We start from the raw sequence: 18400 nt of genomic DNA, 5'->3' as shown, positions 1-18400 counted from the left end.
AAGGGTAATTTTGTGTATCATTAACGTGGATGTATTGTACATATATTTATCGACCATTGTCTTATCCCTTAAAATCCCTGGTAAAAGATATAAATAAAAAACATATCTTTAAAAGTAACACATACCTCAGATCTTGTTGTTTCTTCAGAAGCCCCGCCTCCTGTTATTGGGCGTGAAGGACGTCGTGATGAAGGGTCTGTAGAATATCCTAGATAGTGTTCATCAATTCGAAACCAAGTTATAAAGTTTTGGTGCTTTTCCTCAGTTGCCCCCCCCCCCCCTTCCCCCATCTATTTTTAAATGGGGGTGTTACTTTATTTTCTTTATGCCTAACCATGTGAAGGATGCAGGAACTTGACACACTATGCCTTAATCCTGCGGGACTACCATGTACCAAATTTAACCTAACGTATGACAAAACAATAACAAACAAAAACTACCAAAAGTCATATTTTTTATTAAAATCGTTAAATTATTAACTCTAACCTGTAAATATGCTGCGTGGAAACACGCGGGATCTTGAATTCCCCCCGGGGCCCACCCCTACTGAGGGGTTAAGTCCAGCAGCAGAACTGCTACCCACACTTCCTCCGTACTCAGCTGCTAGTTGAGTGACTGTGGCGGCTGAAGTGTCCCCGCCAAAAGTATAGGTCTGCCAGTTTCCATACTCATCCTTTTAATTAAAAATTAAATGTTAACAAAAATTAAAGTTTTCTTAATTGAAGAAAAAAACCTAAGGAGATATTTCTTGACATACAATATAATAAAAGGTCCTTTTTGATTTACTTTAGATATGAAAGAGGTGTTTGATAGCAAACTTTTAAAAAATCTATTTGAAACTTTTTCAATAGTTAAGCAACAAGTGTTTTTTTTACATAAACATGAAAAACGTAACTGGCAGTTTCCCTAAAAGTGCGTAATCGAGCACAGAATGCCTTCCTTATAATTAAAATTAAGATATAAAAGGGGAATTTTTCTCTTGTAGGCCTGCAAGTATTATAAATAATTCTTTTTATTTTCAATTTATTTAAAAAATAAAAGATGGATTTTGTGCTAGATAATACACTTTAAGGGAAAGCACCATGTTACTCTTAATATGACCTCTTGACTGAAAAAGGTCACGGGATAATGGGCTGTTTATTACACTAGTCACCAAAGTTTTTAATAACGTTTTATAATATTCGTTGTCTTATCAACTTTGAGGACTTTTAATGAAATTTGATTGGTTGATTAATTAAGTCGAGTGTCCACACGTTTAACCCAATAATTGTAATCTACAGAATAGGAAATTTAGCGTATCATCATTGGGGATGTACATCAATTTATATTTATCGGCCGTTATCATATCCCCTTAGATCCCTGTGAAAAATTGTACCTGGAAACAGTGTACAGCTCCGGTGGAGGTGTCCTCATGATTTTCCGCAAGGTGTGTCTCCGATGCCAATTTATCTCTGCATGACAGTTTTCTCCTTAACAATTTAAATTAGGTAATCCTTATGATAAAGTAACAGTATGTTTGTATGTCTGTAACAAAGGATCTCGCTAACTGCTGAACCAGTATGGTTCTCCTTTACAGGTAGTTCCTAATATGTCCTGGGAAGGTTTATAACTATTTTGGGAGAGGGTACCATCACCCTCCCAAGAGAAAATTGGGTTATCGAATACAACTCCCCCCTCCTCAAGTACCCCTGGACACCTCTAGGGGCGTAGCCGCTAGTATTTTTATATTCGAATATGAATGAAAGAATGTTCACATAGTAAAACAGGACAAACTAATCCTATGCTTATGAGAACTGTAATATAGAATGTCCATTTTTAAAGTCGCCTAACTAATTGTGACCCAATTTTTTCAATCCTCAAAAACATTTCTAGTCCGCAACTATAATAAATCAGAGTAAAAAGGTCAACATGAAAATTTGTATACCTGACTCTATTTCCTTTGATTGGATCAATTGGCATCGGAGGTTCTGGTAAAGGTTCAGACGGCGGGTACTGCTCCTCTGGTTGTGGCTCCGCCGCGTGACGCCGTTTCCGCCGTTGGGCTAAACGCCGCCGAGTTCGGTGGGGTTCTGGTTGCCGACTTCCCTCCAACATTTCTCTTTTGCTCTAAATAATTATCAAAATTACCTATTTGAATATAAAAAGTAATAAATTGAAGAAGTAACTAAAAATAGGAACTATTTTTAATACATAAGTTTAAGTTTAAATGGGCTTAGCCCTCCCCAAAAAACGACGATTGAAAGGCTGATGAATAAGGGGAGAGTGAAAATTTTGTTTGAAAGGTTTTATCTGTCATACTATGTAAAAAGTTCACCTGAATTAATTTCTTTAATTCAAGCTCTGCTTCTGGATTCTCTGTATCTGATCCATTGAGTATTTCCAGGAATAGCTTCAAGCCAGCTGCGTCCTCATGCAATGTTGTTCGTTCTGGATAGTATAATATTTTATATAGGTAAAGTTACATCTTACCAACAAAATAGCTGTTTTTGGCTTAGTATACGCTAAGTACAACGGCCTCCCAAAATCAGCTAAAATTACTAAATAAAAGTTTCGAATTTACAGCTAAATTTAATACCTGTGTGTAGACAAATAAAATTGAGAATAAATGATTATAATTAGACTATAATTTGTAATGTATTACAAAGTTCTTGGTTTTATTAAAACTGAGATAGGTATATTGCTAGGAAATCCATAAAAATCACAAAAAAATAGGTTTTAGAACTTATTACCTAACTGTTTTTAATATAAGATTATTCAATTTCTCAATAAGTTTTCAATGAAAACTATATTAATTCTCGTTTCGCTACTTTTATATACCTAGTTTTATTTCATAACAAAAATTGTATGCGAAGTTTTTTTCTTTACACCAACCTGGAAGTTCATATTCATGCAACCTTCTTGCCATCCTGTCCTCTGACCTCCTACTGCTGGAGCTACTTGCAGGCACAGGGGGTGCTGAACCTGTAGCTCTCAAGCTTCTTTTAGGGATTGCACCGCCCGCAGCCTCCAGACTGGCCTCTACTTCCTCCAGTTTGTTTAACAATGTTCTGGAAATATATTGACTTAACACATGTTATTAAGATTGTTTTTTAATATGACACTTGCTTTTTATTCATTTGTGTCCAGTAAGTTTATTTCAACAGATATGGACCTATCTATAGCTTAATTTTTATCGGTTACACATCTATCTAGGCCGGTCTTATTGATTATTAGTTGGATGTTACACCAAATTTTCGTGTTCTCTACTAATGTGAAACGCTTTTTAAATTAACGATGCTCCACATCCACCACTTCCCCTCTCCTTCTACTGGATGAGAACAAACTGACAAATAAATGAGCTCCATGTTAGCAACCCAAATTGACGATAATTTTTCCCTTTCATAATATCCACGTATATTCTTTACCCATTTGCAATAACTAACCGAACGATAAAATGTATTTTATTAGAGGGACACAATGGATAGTTTATATAATAACTATTTTACCCTTCCTCCTGCTCCCAAGGTGAAGCCACTTTCCGCCAAATCCTCCAAACTGCCTCCAAACACACTGTTCCTGCTGGCTTCATCAAAAATTCCAACCCTACCCTCCCTCAGTCTGCTAAACCCCTTATCCAGCAAAGAGACTCCTTAAGAGAAACCAACCCCCATGATCCTCAAATTCAAATCCTTAATGACCAAATCTCCTCAATAGTAAACCAACATTCCAACAAAAAATGGCAAGAAACCCTTTCCAAATCCGACCATAGAACAAATCCTTCCAAATTCTGGTCCCTCCTCAAGTCCCTTTCCGGCAAAAACAACTCCCCTCCCTCCAACCAACCCATTTCCTTCAACAACAACAAAGTCCACACCTCCCACCTCCACATTGCCGAATCCTTCACCAGTCAATTCACCTCTGTCTCCCGTCATACTTCCAACCCTTTCTCCAGAAAAATTATCCGTAAAATCCGCCGCCGCAACCACCTCAACAGAAACTTCCAACCTTTTACCCCTGCCCTTGTCCTTGAAGCAATTAAAAATTCCTCCAATTCCTCTGCACTTGGCCCCGACAACCTTAACATCCTTCACCTTAAACACCTTGGTCCAAATGGCATCTCCTACCTCACTAAACTTTTCAACCTCTCCATCTCCGCTGCCAACATCCCTGCCATTTGGAAACTATCCAAAATCATTGCCCTCCTCAAACCTGGTAAACCCCCTGACCTTTCCACCTCCTACCGCCCAATCTCCCTCCTCTGTCCTGCAGCAAAAGTCCTTGAACGCCTACTCCTCCCCTACCTTAAACAATCCCTCTCCACCCACCCCTCACAACACGGCTTTAAACCCCTCCACTCCACCACCTCCTCCCTCCTCAACCTTTCCACCACCATTGCCAATGGCTTCAATCAAAACCTCCCCCCCAGCCGCACAACTGTTGCCTCCATCGACCTTTCCAAAGCATTTGACTGCATTCCCATCCACCTCCTTCTCCAAAAAATCTCCTCCTCCAACCTTCATCCCAACATCATTAGATGGCTATCCTGCTACTTGCGTGGCAGGATGGCTTTCTGTTCCTATCAAAACACCAATGCCTCTCCTAAAATTGTCCACACTGGCGTCCCCCAAGGCTCTGTTATCTCCCCAGTCCTCTTCAACTTCTACATAGCAGATGCCCCCCACATTCCCCCTGCCCACACCTCCTCCTATGCCGATGACCTTAACTCCTTCCACTCCTCCCCTAACATCCCCCAGTCAGTTGAATCCATCAACTCCCACCTCTCCTCAATCGCTGACTGGGCCTCCACCAACGGCCTCTCCATAGCTCCCAACAAATCCACTGTCACCCTCTTCACTTCTGACCGCAAGCACCAATCCAACCTCCATCCTCAAGTCCAAATCAACGGCTCCACCCTTCCCCTTGAGAAAACCCCTAAAATCCTTGGAGTTACCTTTGACACCTTTTTCAATTTCAGTTCCCATGTCTCCACCATTTCCTCAAAAATTTCCTCCCGCCTTAGAATCCTCAAATGTCTGGCTGGCACCAAATGGGGCCACCAGAAGGAGACTCTCCTCACCACCTACAACACCCTCCTCCGCCCCATCACCACCTATGCCTGTCCTGTTTGGTTCCCTAACACCTCCAAAAACAACATTGACAAACTCCAAGTCCTCCAAAACCAAGCCCTCCGCATCTGTACTGGTTCCACTAAAAAATCTCCCATCAGCCACCTCCACCAAGAAACCAAAATCCTACCAGTACGGAACCACCTTTCCCTTCTTTGTTCCCAATACCTGGCCTCCTCCCTCCGCCCCTCCCACCCATCCTTTCACAACGTCACAACCCCCCCTGGCCCTAGATCCAAAAAATCCACCCTTCAATCCATGTTCCTTCCTACTCTCCAACCTTTTCTTTCCCCCGACAACACCCTCCTTCCCACAAACTACAAATCCACAATCTCCAGACTCCACACCTCAGCTGTCACCCAAGCCATAAATTCTTACCCCCCTAATCCTGTCCTTAATCAAGCTCCCCCTGACATCAACCCCTCCGAAATCCAACTCCCCAGGCACTACAGAACCATCCTCTCCCAATTAAGATCCAACTATTGTCCTAAACTCCAAAGCTACCTCCATTCCATCAACGCTTCTCTTACCCCCAACTGCCCATCCTGTCCTGTTAATCCTACCCCAGAAACAGTCCAGCACCTCTTTTCATACCCAAATAATCCTACAAATCTTACTCCTATGGACCTCTGGCAAAACCCCACCCATGTAGCTGCCTTCCTCTCCTCCCATCCAAGTTTCACCAGCCTTCCTCCCCTCCAACGCCCCCCTCCAGAGCCCCCACCATAAGCCCACGCCCCCCCCCTCACCCCACTGATGACTACCCGGACCGGAAACTGACTATGAGCAGCCAAAACAACCAAAACAACAACAACTACCCCAATAGTATGAGTATAACAATTCTTAGACAATAAAATGTAGCACATATCTTACTAAAATACTTATCTACTCGTTATTATTTAAAAATCTGAAAGTTGGGACAGAATAGTTTTCAATCAGATTCCTGGATATTTAAAATTATACTTTACCTGGTTTCAGTGTCAGTACCACTGGACCCGTGGCTAGAATCACGTGACTTGGTCTGCGATTTTATTGGATTCTCAACCTTTCTTGCGGTGCCTCGATTCCACTCTTCTGCTGTTGATGGTACCTTTTGAAAAAATTCATATTTAAGTGCATTTTTTTATTTACCTAAAATACGTTACATATAATTTTTTCTGAAAGAGGACTATCCACGAACCAGAGCAAGTGATTCTAACCATCTTCCAGCATTGACCCATAGTATTTTTTTAGTGAATATACTAGGTTTATGTTTAATATTTGCTTTATCGACTAAAAAGTTAGGTTTCACCATGGTTTTATATGAAAAAAACTTTGAAATGCAAAGCAATTTTTAAAGCAATATCATCAAATGCTTTGTTGAGTTAAAAGGACAAAATAAAATAACACTACAGAAAAGCATCAAATGCTGTAAATTGCATAAGTACATTAATTAAACTTTTTACAAGCTAGGTACCAAACGTTTTTCTAAATATACATTTTTAATCACAATAATATACTTTTGTGTCAAAGCTATTAAACAACAGTTTGAACTCATCAAAACATTCGATGATATTGCACCAAACAATGCTTAACATTTCAAAGTTTTTTTTCATATAAAACCATGGTGAAACCTAATCTTTTAGTCGATAAAGCAAATATTAAACATAAACCTAGTGTATTTACTAAAAAAATACTATGGGTCAATACTGGAAGATGCTTAGGATCACTTGCTCTTGTTCGTAGATAGTCCTCTTTATCCTGTCATCATAAAAACCTTATGAAAGTAGGAGTCAAATTGTGACAGCTAATTTCTTTGACTGAGATGTATCTTTTACAACTAAATTATCCCTAATTCTGCTGTATTTAAGGATTACCGGCTAATAAGGTTCGGTTGATACCACTGGTCTCTACCTAGCGGCTAGCGAGATCTTAGTAAACAAACGGACAGACAGACAATTCTAATTTTTATAACAAATGCTTAACTTTCTAAAATGCTAATATCACCAGACCTAACTGTCCATGTTATATCCTCTTATATAAAGTATTAAGCTTTTTTTGTTAGTAAGCTTTTTTTGTCTGTAGCGAAAGATCTCGATAACCGCTGAACCAAGATGGTTCTCCTTTACAGTGAATCTTGTTATAGGCCCTGGGAAGGTTTTAATTTTTTTTTCTGGAGAGGGTATTTCCACCTTCAAAATATGCCTTACTCCCAATTTTTTTTTATCTTTTGTTCTACTTAAACTTAAATTGAAAATGGGGGGTAAACTTCTTCCCCCTTCCTTTAAAGGCAACTAGAGGCTTCTAGGGGCGTAGCCGCTAGTATGTTATAATTTCATAATAAAATGTTCACCTGTTTGGGAGAATTTAGCGCGGCATCATCGGGTTCTGAATCCGAGAAGAGCCAATCAATACCAAGATTATTGAGGAAGCTTTGTGGTTGGTCAGGATCCTCTACATTTTCTAAACAGCCAATTAAAATCAAATTATTATCAAAAGTTCTGAAAATACGATTTTAAATAACAAGGAAAGAAAAAATATTTCAACTTTACAATTCGAAATAATAAGATAACCTTTGAAATTAATGATAAATTGCCACGCCGTCCTCTGGAAGGACAGTTTTCACATTTATAGATAAAATTCTAATTTTATGGAAACAAAGTTCTACATTTTTATTATTTTCCGCCCTAGGTAAAGGAGAACATTAAAATAATGACAAATTTAACCTTTTTTTAATTTATAATTTTAAGAAAGAAGTTAAGAGGAAGGGTGAGGGGGATATATCCATGTAAGAAAACAAAAACTACAAGTTCACGTACCTGGGTTTTGTTGGTCAGTAAATTGTTCATTTTCTTCCTTACTTTTTGATGACTCTTTTAGTTTCTTCTTAGATGATTCACCCTCTTCTTTAGATTTTTCTCCTGAATGAATGAAATATTCATGAGATTAACTTATAAATATTTTTAATATTTTTAGGTAAGACACAGTATAATTTTTTCGCATAATTCTGTAAAGAAGGCGTCTTAACTTTTTTTTTATAGCTAGCCGGTTCTTTTAGTAAGTAGTAGATGTAAATTTTTCCATGGAATTCAGATATGCAATCGGTTTTTTTGTAGACCTCTTATTTTTTAAGTAATTTAAGTTTAAAAAAAAAAATTAAGTCGATTTTAAGGTACTAAAATGCAACAAAAAAAAGAAAGAAAATGGCCATTATGAACAAAAATAGTAAGATCTTTAATTTGACACCTTACTTTTTCAATTCTTTCAGGTAATTATTGAAAAAAAACGATTATTTTAGACCCACGAGAATAAAAACTTTGAACTAAATTTTATCATTACCCAGGCATAAGAAATAGGCGTTATATATACTGCTAGAATGAGAAAAATATTACAAATCCATTGTAAGCAAAATTGAAATAAAAAGTTTACAATATAGTATATAAACTAAAATAAAAGGAATTATATGAAAATATTATATCATATTATACAGGCAACCATCTTATTTCTTGAAATGAGAATAAAAATGGGAAGCGGGTAAAGAGGGGGTAAATAGGGGATGAAGAAAGTGTTGCCTGTACAACAAAATATAATAGGCCATTTTTTTATTTTGTATTATTTCACTTTTTTTCAATTTTGCTTACAATGGATTTGTAATATTCTTCTGATTCTAAAGGTATATATGAACCCATATTTTTTTTACCTGTGAAATGATAAAATTAAGTTCAAAGTTTTTATTCTCGTGGGTTTAAAAAAATCAATTTTTTCAATAATTACCTGACAAAATTCAAAAAGTAAGGTGTCAAATTAAAGATCTTACTATTTTTGTTCATAATGGCCATTTTTTCCTTTTTTTTGTTGCGTTTTAGTACCTTAAAAACGACATAATTTTTTTTTAAAAAACTTAAATTACTTAAAAAATAAGAGGTCTACAAAAAAACCGATTGCATATCTGAATTCTATGAAAAATTTTACATCTACTACTTACTAAAAGAACCGGCTAGCTATAAAAAAAAGTTAAGACGCCTTCTTTGGATGCAAAGTTTTATAATAACGTTTTCTTATTCGTTGTAACTTTGAATACTTCTAGAATATTAATTGGTTAAAGAATTAAGTTGAGTGTCCAACCGTTAAGACCGATAATTATAATCTACAGAGGGGGTAATTTTGTGTATCATCATTGGGGACTGGGAGGTACACAATTTATCGGACATTGTCTTATCTCTTAAGATCCTTTTGAAATATAACATTCTATCATTTTAAAACACTTTTATATTTAATTTTGTACAGAAGTCAGGCTTACAGAATACCACAGAATACAGAGCATCATCCACGTGTAATGGGATGCGATACTCTAACACCAAAGAATATTAGATTAAGTAACATCCAACAAACAACCAACCCTTCGATTGTACGACCTTTTTCTGTGAAGTCCTAACTGTGCATGGTAATGACTGGCGCCTGTTTATGGGTCAAAGCATTCCTTCCTATTTTAACTATTTTTGTCGCGCATCTGACATAGCAGCAGTAGGAAGACAGTAGTTAAGACGCGGTGTAAAGAAGTAAGGTTATTAAAAATTCCTACCTGGAGAAATATTTTTGTCTTCATCTGAACTATCCTGTCCTTTTAGAACCTCCCACCATTTGTACACTTTTTCTAAAATAGTTATCCATTTTGTATACAATAAGGGGGGGGGGGGCGAAAGTGACACTTTTTGAAACCAAAACTAAAAGTCAAAGGAACTCAACTAAAAAAAGAGTTACAGGTCTGACATTTTGCATGGCAGTTGCTTTATAGGGGTACAATATGGAACTGTGAAGAAACGGCGGCGCAACCGCCGAAAACCGCCGAGAAAAGGCAACAAAAATTACGGCGGGAAACGGCGGTTTTCGGCGGTTGCGCAGCCGTTTCTTCACATATTCTTCCATATTGTACCCCTATAAAGCAACTGCCATGCAAAATCTCAGACCTGTAACCCTTTTTTTAGTTGAGTTCCTTTGTTGACTCTTAGTTTTGGTTTCAAAAAGTGTCACTTTCGCCCCCCCCCCCCCCTTTTAACTCAATTCTATTCTAATACAATTTCCAGTATGGCTTCGAAACCGATTCACTGGATTAGAAAAGTTTTTCAGCAATACTAAAAAATCATGATAAAGAACCGTATTACAGACGGCTTTCCGCAGATATTAAAATGAAACATTATAAAATTAATACCAATTTTGTTACCCTGGGCCTCGAGGCTAACACAGCTGGTTTTAATCTTAAATTTTTAATTTTTAAACCTGTGGAAAGCTCTCTACAATACGCTGCAATAAAAAACTATTACAATTGCCAAAACAAAAGGTGAAATAATTACACTGGTGCAAAAAGATACAATTTTTAGGACTTTAGGTAAACTTTTATAATGCCCCAAAATCACAATTATATATTAAGAAATAAATCTAGTCAAATTACAAAAGATTTATGAAAATTTAAAAAAATGAAAGACTTACGTTCTTCAATAACACTCATATCAGCAGTTTTATTGCTGGCGGCTTCTTCCATTAATTCATTCACTTTCTCCTCAATCAACTCTTTCATCTCTTTTATCTGCATCTCATCAACAGTTTCGCTACCAACCTGAATAGGAAGATGACCATAAATCTTCCAATATGAAAATTGTTGGTCATAAATATTCAGGGGTGTATATTGGGCACAAGATTAATTTTTTCCTCTGCTGCAAAATATTCGGAAGAAAGCTTTCAGTATTATTTATTTTAATCATTTTTTTCCCTTTCCCACATATATTTCCCACCAAACAGTGAAATAAAATGGAAAAAATGTTTTCAGGACTGTTTAAAATGTGGGAGGGGTAAAATAAAGATTACTGAAAACATTTTTCCATCCCCCCCCCCTCATTGGAGAAAAAGAGAGGGGAAGAATTGAGATATTTTGCAGCCAGTGACAGAATAAACTACCCCTGAAAAAGTATGAAGCATTACCTGAGCTTCCAAATCAGGGTCAACATGCTTTCCATCTTTCATTGGAGACCTTCCTGGAGGCCCAGGTAAGAACAGTATCCTACAAAAATAAAATTATTAATAAGTTGAAAAAATACTACACTGATGTGCTGTTTTTATTTCCAAAACTAAAAAATATCTTTTTTTTAAATGATACCTGTACTTGTTTGGACTCAAAGCATTAGGATCTGTCTGTATTGATATATCCTTAGAAGTTGTGGTTGTTGCATCTTTTGTTTTCTCATCCTCCTTGACTCCCTCATTGTCATTACTTTCTTCCTTAGTGGTTTCATTATTGTCATTTGTTATTGTATTGGAGCTAATTTCTCTTGATGGATTTATCTGGTTCATCTCTACGTAATCATCATCAGAATCTATATCTTTGTCATCGGTTTTAAGATCCTCTTTAGAATTTTCAATGTTGTCAATTTCATCATTATCTTTCTGGTTTATATTGTCCTGGTCTGATTTTGAGAGTTCATGATTTGGTTCAAGACTTCCTTCTTCACTTGCTTCAGATATCTGGAAAAATTTAGATATCTAGAACATGATTATACATGTATATTGTATATATTGTTTTCTCTTACCAACAGCTAAAGGATAAACTGGTTTTGATATTCACCTTTTTTTCTTTTACCCATTATTTGTTTTTCTGTTATAACTAACCACAGGTACAGAACGATTTAATTTATCGACGTTCAATTCTTCCGAAAAAAAAAATTAAAAGAAAACCACTTTGATTACACAGTCTTTGTTATTATGTTACAATTATACATAGTAATATTCACGGTTTTTCGGAATTATTTTTATATCTATAAATCAGTAAATTCTTACCTGACTTTCTTGCAGGTCCATGGCTTTCAATGCTTGGAAGGATGGTTTGCACTTCTGTCTGAACTCTGGCTGGTTCATACCTGCGTCCAGGGACACGGGGTAACTGGACATGGACATTGGAGGTCCACAGCCCATACCTAAACAAAAGAAGTTTTGCGATGCATTACCGTGCTTAGTGAAACCTAAAACCATCCATCCTCATTTATAAAATATTTTTTCTCCAAACCTAACCCAACAGGGCCTATACATGCGGTGACATAACCGTAAGGGCTACCATTTACACAATAAAACCTAACCTAAGGTAACGCTTAGCAAACAATAAAAAATACTACCTATCCCTATTTTTATTTCATTTGATTCTGTGCTCGACCAAGCACTTTTAAGGGAAACAGCCAGCTTTGCACTTAAGTAGCGCAACAACAACTAGCTAACCATAAAATTGGTGAATCAAAACCAAACAGTAAACTGTAATACAAAAGTAAAAAAATAAATTTATTATCAAGTGATAAAAAATCATACCTGCATCTAAAACACTTTTAGTTCTTCGAACATTTCTTCCATTTCTAGAATTTCCAGTTCTCAAATCCCTATAATCAAGAAAGTCAAAATTTTAGAATCGCAGCCATTCTTTGTTATGTTCTGTCTATAATTCTTTAGTCTTGATGACATGGAAAAAAAGATAAACATATAAAAAAAGTCTAGCTTTTCATAGAAAATGTTTCTTAATAAAAGGGCAAAACAGGTAATGTTTTTGGTCACTAGTACTGTCCACAATATTATCTAAGATCCTTCTATATAAATCAGGATTTGTTAATGCATCTAGGATCAAGCACATAATCCCGCTGGATTTCTTAGGATTTAAAGATTGGTTTTATTAAGACATTTCTACAGCTGCCGAGTCCTGGTCTCATCTTACATATTCAAAACAAAAATAATATCAAATTAAAATAGAATTAGCTTTATATCCTTGTTTTAGCCTACCTTAGTCTGCTTCCAAATTGAGAAAGATTTGGATCTAGAATAGCCATAATCTCTAAACTCCCTAGAAAAGTAAAAAATCTAACCTGATCTTTTTTTTGTAAGAAAATTGACACAATTTTTGCGCTACGTTCAAAATATTTCATAAAATACAGTAAATAATACCCAAATCGACACCACTTAAATAATCTCTATTAAAATATTTCAATAAAGGACACATCTTTCAGTTGCGTAGGTAAATGTTTTGATATTTATAAACTTGATTTAAAGAAATTTTTAATTCTATCATAACCCTTATTTTAAAGTTGTAATCATTAAACAAAGAAAAATATATGGATATCAAAATTAAAGTTAAAACATACATATATCGTGGAACTAGATTGAAAATGAGAGAATACCTGTGACAGGTTGCAAACTGTTGGATCCAGGTTCACTGCGCAAACTTCTGGCAAGGTTGGAAATATTAGAATATCTTCGAGTAGTCTCTCCTCCTGTCACACCTGACAAGAATACATTTCTAGTTGAGAAGCTACTCTGCATTTCTAAAGCGTTCTTAGAAAGGAGGGTTAAAAATATTATTATCTTCATTATATCAATTTAACAAGTATAACAACATACATAAGTAGCGAAGCACAAAAAATCAAGGATAAACCAAAAGACGAAAACAAAAGTGTTATAGAGCAGATGTTCTGATGTCATACAAAAGGAAAACTATGAGGGATAATATGCGTTATATCAAAGAAAAAAATCACGAAGTCTATATAAAAAAAAACATTTATGTCTTTTAACACAGTCGAAGTAGTTTATTTAATGGATGCTCATTTGTACAAAAAATCATCTAGCTATCCTAAGCCAAAAAAAAAATCACATTTCCCCCATAACATTACTGGCGGACTGACGAGACAAACAAAGTAAATAAACTATAGAGTAGCTTAGCTACTTAAATAAAAAAATTAAACTCTATCTTTAAAAAGACTAGTTGATTTATTTGACTATCTATAATTTGTAAGAAAATACCTTGCATAGTTATTTGACTGCTAGTTGTAGAAAAAGAGGCGGATACTTCGCCATTTGATGCATCAAAAGAAACTCCGCCTCCTCCGCCCCCTAGAAAAATTAAACATTTAATCTTCTCACATAATAGTTGCAAGATCTTTGTATTTTTTTGTCTGTGTACCGCAAAAACCGATATAGTTCTACTTTATAATGTAGCTTCTCACAGGTTCTGGGAGGGTTTGTAACTATATTTGGAAAAGGGTACCAACCTCCCAAGAAAAAACGCCCCTAAAAAATTACCCCCCCCCCACACACACAAAAAGGTAAGATTTTTTACTTTTTCTTTTTAAAAATAAAATTGAAAGTGCGTGGAGGGTGACTTCCCCTCCACCATAAAGTTCATCTAAAGGACTCTAGGGGCGTATCCGCTAGTTATTAATATTGTAACTAAAAAGTCAAGTTGTTAACAAAGTAGGGATTTACCAGGGTGGTCCGCAAAGCGCACCAAATAATTTATTTTGACACTCTTAATTTTCACTAAAAAACACCCACCCCTTCTGCACGCTTATGAATTTTATTAGCCAAGATGTCCAACCACATAATACAAGTCATTAGTGTAATTAAACTACCTGCTGAATGTTTGGCCTCTTCAAGAACAGTGGCCAGGGGAACAGAGGGTGGTGAATGCTGGAGGTTACCCTCGTCAACCAGAATAACTACGTCACTCTTCTCAGGTTCAATATCAATAACCTGAACAAACAGGAGTCACTGTAAATTCACAAAAAAATCGTAAATATTTGAAAGTTTATAAGTCCTTTAATTTGAAATTCCAATCTAACGGCTGTCCATTTTTAGGTCGAGCCAGAACAGAAGGTTGCTTTCAGTCTACTGCGGCAGATATTATAAATAATCGGTCTGTTATTTCTTTTTAACATTTATTCAAAAACAAAACTTTTTTCAGACCGTCTATCTATAATGTCTGCCGGCTCTTAAGAGAAATCTAGGCTGGCACTATCCAATATACAGGTAAAGCAGCCATTTCTCTTTAACCCTTACAGATCGGGCCCCAATTCCCACCTTAATAGATCGAGGGGGGGGCTCAAAGAGCCCCCCCCCTCTATCTCGGCTCCTGGTACAGATAAAGACGTAAAAAATTTTTCTGGTGGTTCATGTGTATTTTTAGAGAAAATTACTTTTTCTAGTCATAGCAGTCAGACCGCTCCTTAGCCGCTTTTTAGCGGCCAGCCGCTAAATTTTAAAACAGCTGTAGAGCGGCCAATTTTGCAGCTAGGATGACCAAATTTTAGGACGAACTTTTATTTTTCATTACAAAAAAATTACTTTTTCTGATCATCGCCGAAAAACGGCAAATAACGGAAACCGCCATTTTCGGCGGTTACGGCGGTAAAACGGCGGTTGGCGGCGCAAATTAATATTTTTATCTGTTTATTATTGCTCAAGGATTTACCAAAAAAAATTATAGGTCTCTAGCTGTAATAGAAGCCACGATATTCATGATATATTTCAGTAGTAAAAGCCGGACAAAAATCGGTCACAAAGTCGGTCAGGGAGCGGTCAAACGGTCATAACACCACTTTTCTCAGATGGTCATTGATATCTAAGTATTCACCAAAAAAATTTTAGGTTTCTACCTTATACACAAAAGTCATAATGTAGAAATTAAGATTTATTTAGAATTTTTTCTAATTTTTTTTGCTACCCAACCGACTTTGACCGGACACCACGACCGACACAGACCAGATATCCTAATAAAATCAACTCTTGCCGACGTATAATTACTAAACTTAAAAAGTCATGAAGTTACAGCTCTCCATCTTACCTGCAAAAAAAATGAGATTGAAAAAACTAGAGGGGGGGGCTCTTTGAGCCCCCCCCCCCCCCCGATCTGTAAGGGTTAATAAGAATACTGTATATCTAACCCCTCCATGTACCTAATGTAAGGGGAGGGAAAATTAAGGCTGGTAGCTAGGATAAAGATTTAGGTTTCAAATTTTGGTTCATTTATTTATATTACATTATTTTAGTTAACCAACATCAACCTGCCCCCTACTTCCACGACCTATTGCAGAAACCTATGTCCGGAAAGCCACAGTGGTAACCCCGAGACTGGAGGAATAGAGACTGGAGAGAACAGGACAAGCAGATTCGATCACCACACTGTATAACCAGCAGGTACAAAATTTATTCCAGCAAAGTGCCTAGAAGTCTTTGTGTCTGTCTGTTAACAATATCTATCAAGCCAACAACTTGACTTTGACAGATGGCAATCCGTCAAATTTTTGGATTCTTATTTTTGGCGAATTCCGGGATTCTAGCAATATTTTAAAAGGCTTAAAAAAAATACATATGTCCTAAACAATAATGTTTTTGGTGTTCTCTATAATTCACTTCTGAGAATCGAACCAGATTTTAAAAGATTTTATATATAATAATGATGATAATCTTTGCCTTCAAAAAGGGGAAGTTGAAAGAATTTTAATTTTAGCCTACCAATTAAGAATCCGAATCCGCTATTAAAAAACGGATTCCGGATTCGGATTCCAAAATTGACCAAAAATTGGGCGGATTTCGGATCCCAGATTCAGATTGCCAACCCTATGTGAAATACTTCAAGATCAAAAAGAAGAATATATAGAATCTGATTTTTTAACAAATGCATGAAAATCCACGACGCGAATACAAAAAAAACTTACCTCATCCGGTTGTACTATACTCCATCTTTCCCTGTCACTCCTACTTCCTGACCTCTCCAAATCTGATCCCTCTCTGTTCAACACAATGTTTTATATTCTAATTATAATTTTAGAGCAAGATTAGTTTTCATGTAAATTAAAGCCTTTCAAAATGGATTATTGTCCTTTTATGTAAAGAAATACATACCCCATATAACGTCTAGAAATTATTTTCTGAAATTTATTAGTTTAAAACATGAGAATCCGAAGAAAATAGTGTGCACAATTACAATTAGACTGCCAAACTTGGCATATTTACATCCAACTGCATATAACAATTGTAAAAATACAAATGACGAGAAAACATTAGATTTTATTGATGTACCGTGTAAGAAATAAAAAGTATACCTAGGTAAATATATTCATTTCCATGAAAAAAATAAATAAAATCTAAACAAAAATTACATTTGTTTCCTTAGACTGCCTTCTCCACCAGGACCAATAACACTTCCATCTATACCTGGCTTACTGTGCACATCAACTTTCAAATCTAAATTTTTAAGATTACGTAAAAAATATATTTGCTTTTAAATATCCAGGAGTGTATATTCTGCACAAGATTTATTTTTTTCCCCGGCTACAAAAATTTTAAATTCCCCCCCCCCCCCCCTAGTTTTTTCTCATCAAGTAGGGGGGGAAAATGGAAAAATACTTAAAGAAATCTATATTTTATTTATTTTATCCCTCCTACCACACATTTTTTTCGTTTTTTTTACCAAGGAGGGGGGAAATGGAAAAAATGTTTTCAGTTTTCTTAATTTTTACATTTTCCCCCCTCCAACCACTTATTTTTTATCCCCCCCCCCCCCCTGAGCCGGGGATCCCATGTAGAATATACACCCCTGTAAATATCTCAAATTTAAGAATAAACGGTTTTAGTCTTAACTCTAAAAAAAAAGTAACTCGAGACTATAGGTGTGACGTAAGGACGAACATTAGTTCTAAAAATATCCAAAATCCGTTTTTAGTTAGCAATGATAATGCGATTCTTTGGGAAACTTAGAACAATCTTAAAATTGTAACATATTCTTACCGAATCTTGAGCTATTCCCATATTCTCTGGAAGTGGAGGCCATTCCTGAGCGGGTTGTTGAGGCGCCTCCCGCCGTAGCCCCGCCTCCTGCAGACGAGCCCCCCACCCCACTACCCTCCTCATGGATGGATGGCAAACGTAGGCTTGGGACACACATCCCCATACGCCATTCGTCTGTGTACTCAGTTTTGGACATGTCCTAAAGTAAAAGGATATAAATATCATAATATATGTACGCATATGATTGATCTATGTCTTGTCTAAGTCTATTGCATAACACTTTAATATAAATCAATACTAAGTCTTTATGAGAAAGAATATACTAATTCTAAGTTTAATGTTTTCAATGCCCCAATTTTTGTATCCTGTAGTTATCTCAGTATCCTTACACATAAGTAACAGGTTGTCCTTGTGTCTATAGCTTAAAAAATGCACAAAATTTTTCTATTTCCTTTTGGAACTAAATTGAGGGCATAGACGCTAGTTAATCAAATAATCAATATCCCATTTTTAAAAATCTACAGAAAGAAGCCATAATATTTGTCTATCTATCAACTTACCCTGAGCTCAATACTGTCAGCAGCTTCGCCATGATCATCCTTACCCCCTGCTCCATCAACGTCATCATTCTCAGTCACCTCGTATACTTCCCCATTGTCAAACAGGTTGTGTAATGTTCTGTTTCGATAGATATCATGTTTCAATATTCAAAGCCAAAAGGAAAACTA

General features: G+C 36.2%; 1 protein-coding gene across 5 annotated transcripts in view; it reads right to left on the bottom strand.

Annotated features, from left to right (window-relative positions):
- LOC145326139 (uncharacterized) overlaps positions 1–18400 on the bottom strand; it is a 69424-nt gene that overhangs the window by 48900 nt on the left and 2124 nt on the right. For all 5 annotated transcript variants that reach the window (XR_013881764.1, XR_013881766.1, XR_013881767.1 and 2 more), the window contains exons 5-27: positions 18233–18355; positions 17673–17871; positions 17056–17129; positions 16601–16675; positions 14516–14636; positions 13908–13997; positions 13289–13390; positions 12894–12954; positions 12432–12499; positions 11913–12049; positions 11236–11600; positions 11061–11139; positions 10572–10698; positions 9667–9738; positions 7904–8005; positions 7438–7547; positions 6074–6195; positions 2872–3047; positions 2315–2427; positions 1925–2106; positions 1376–1469; positions 487–673; positions 126–208 (exon numbers count right to left, since the gene is read on the bottom strand). Coding sequence is in view for 1 of the 5 variants with exons in the window: in XM_080169263.1 (XP_080025389.1) it covers positions 126–208; positions 487–673; positions 1376–1469; positions 1925–2106; positions 2315–2427; positions 2872–3047; positions 6074–6195; positions 7438–7547; positions 7904–8005; positions 9667–9738; positions 10572–10698; positions 11061–11139; positions 11236–11600; positions 11913–12049; positions 12432–12499; positions 12894–12954; positions 13289–13390; positions 13908–13997; positions 14516–14636; positions 16601–16675; positions 17056–17129; positions 17673–17871; positions 18233–18355 (2862 nt within the window). In the remaining 4 variants the exon portion in view is untranslated. The remainder of the gene's footprint in view (positions 1–125; positions 209–486; positions 674–1375; positions 1470–1924; positions 2107–2314; positions 2428–2871; positions 3048–6073; positions 6196–7437; positions 7548–7903; positions 8006–9666; positions 9739–10571; positions 10699–11060; positions 11140–11235; positions 11601–11912; positions 12050–12431; positions 12500–12893; positions 12955–13288; positions 13391–13907; positions 13998–14515; positions 14637–16600; positions 16676–17055; positions 17130–17672; positions 17872–18232; positions 18356–18400) is intronic.

The sequence above is a fragment of the Acartia tonsa genome, chromosome 8, assembly GCF_053477335.1.
Source record: "Acartia tonsa isolate MP-2025a chromosome 8, ASM5347733v1, whole genome shotgun sequence".
Classification (NCBI taxonomy): Eukaryota; Metazoa; Arthropoda; class Copepoda; order Calanoida; family Acartiidae; genus Acartia; species Acartia tonsa.
This window is presented reverse-complemented; position numbering and strand designations above follow the sequence as displayed.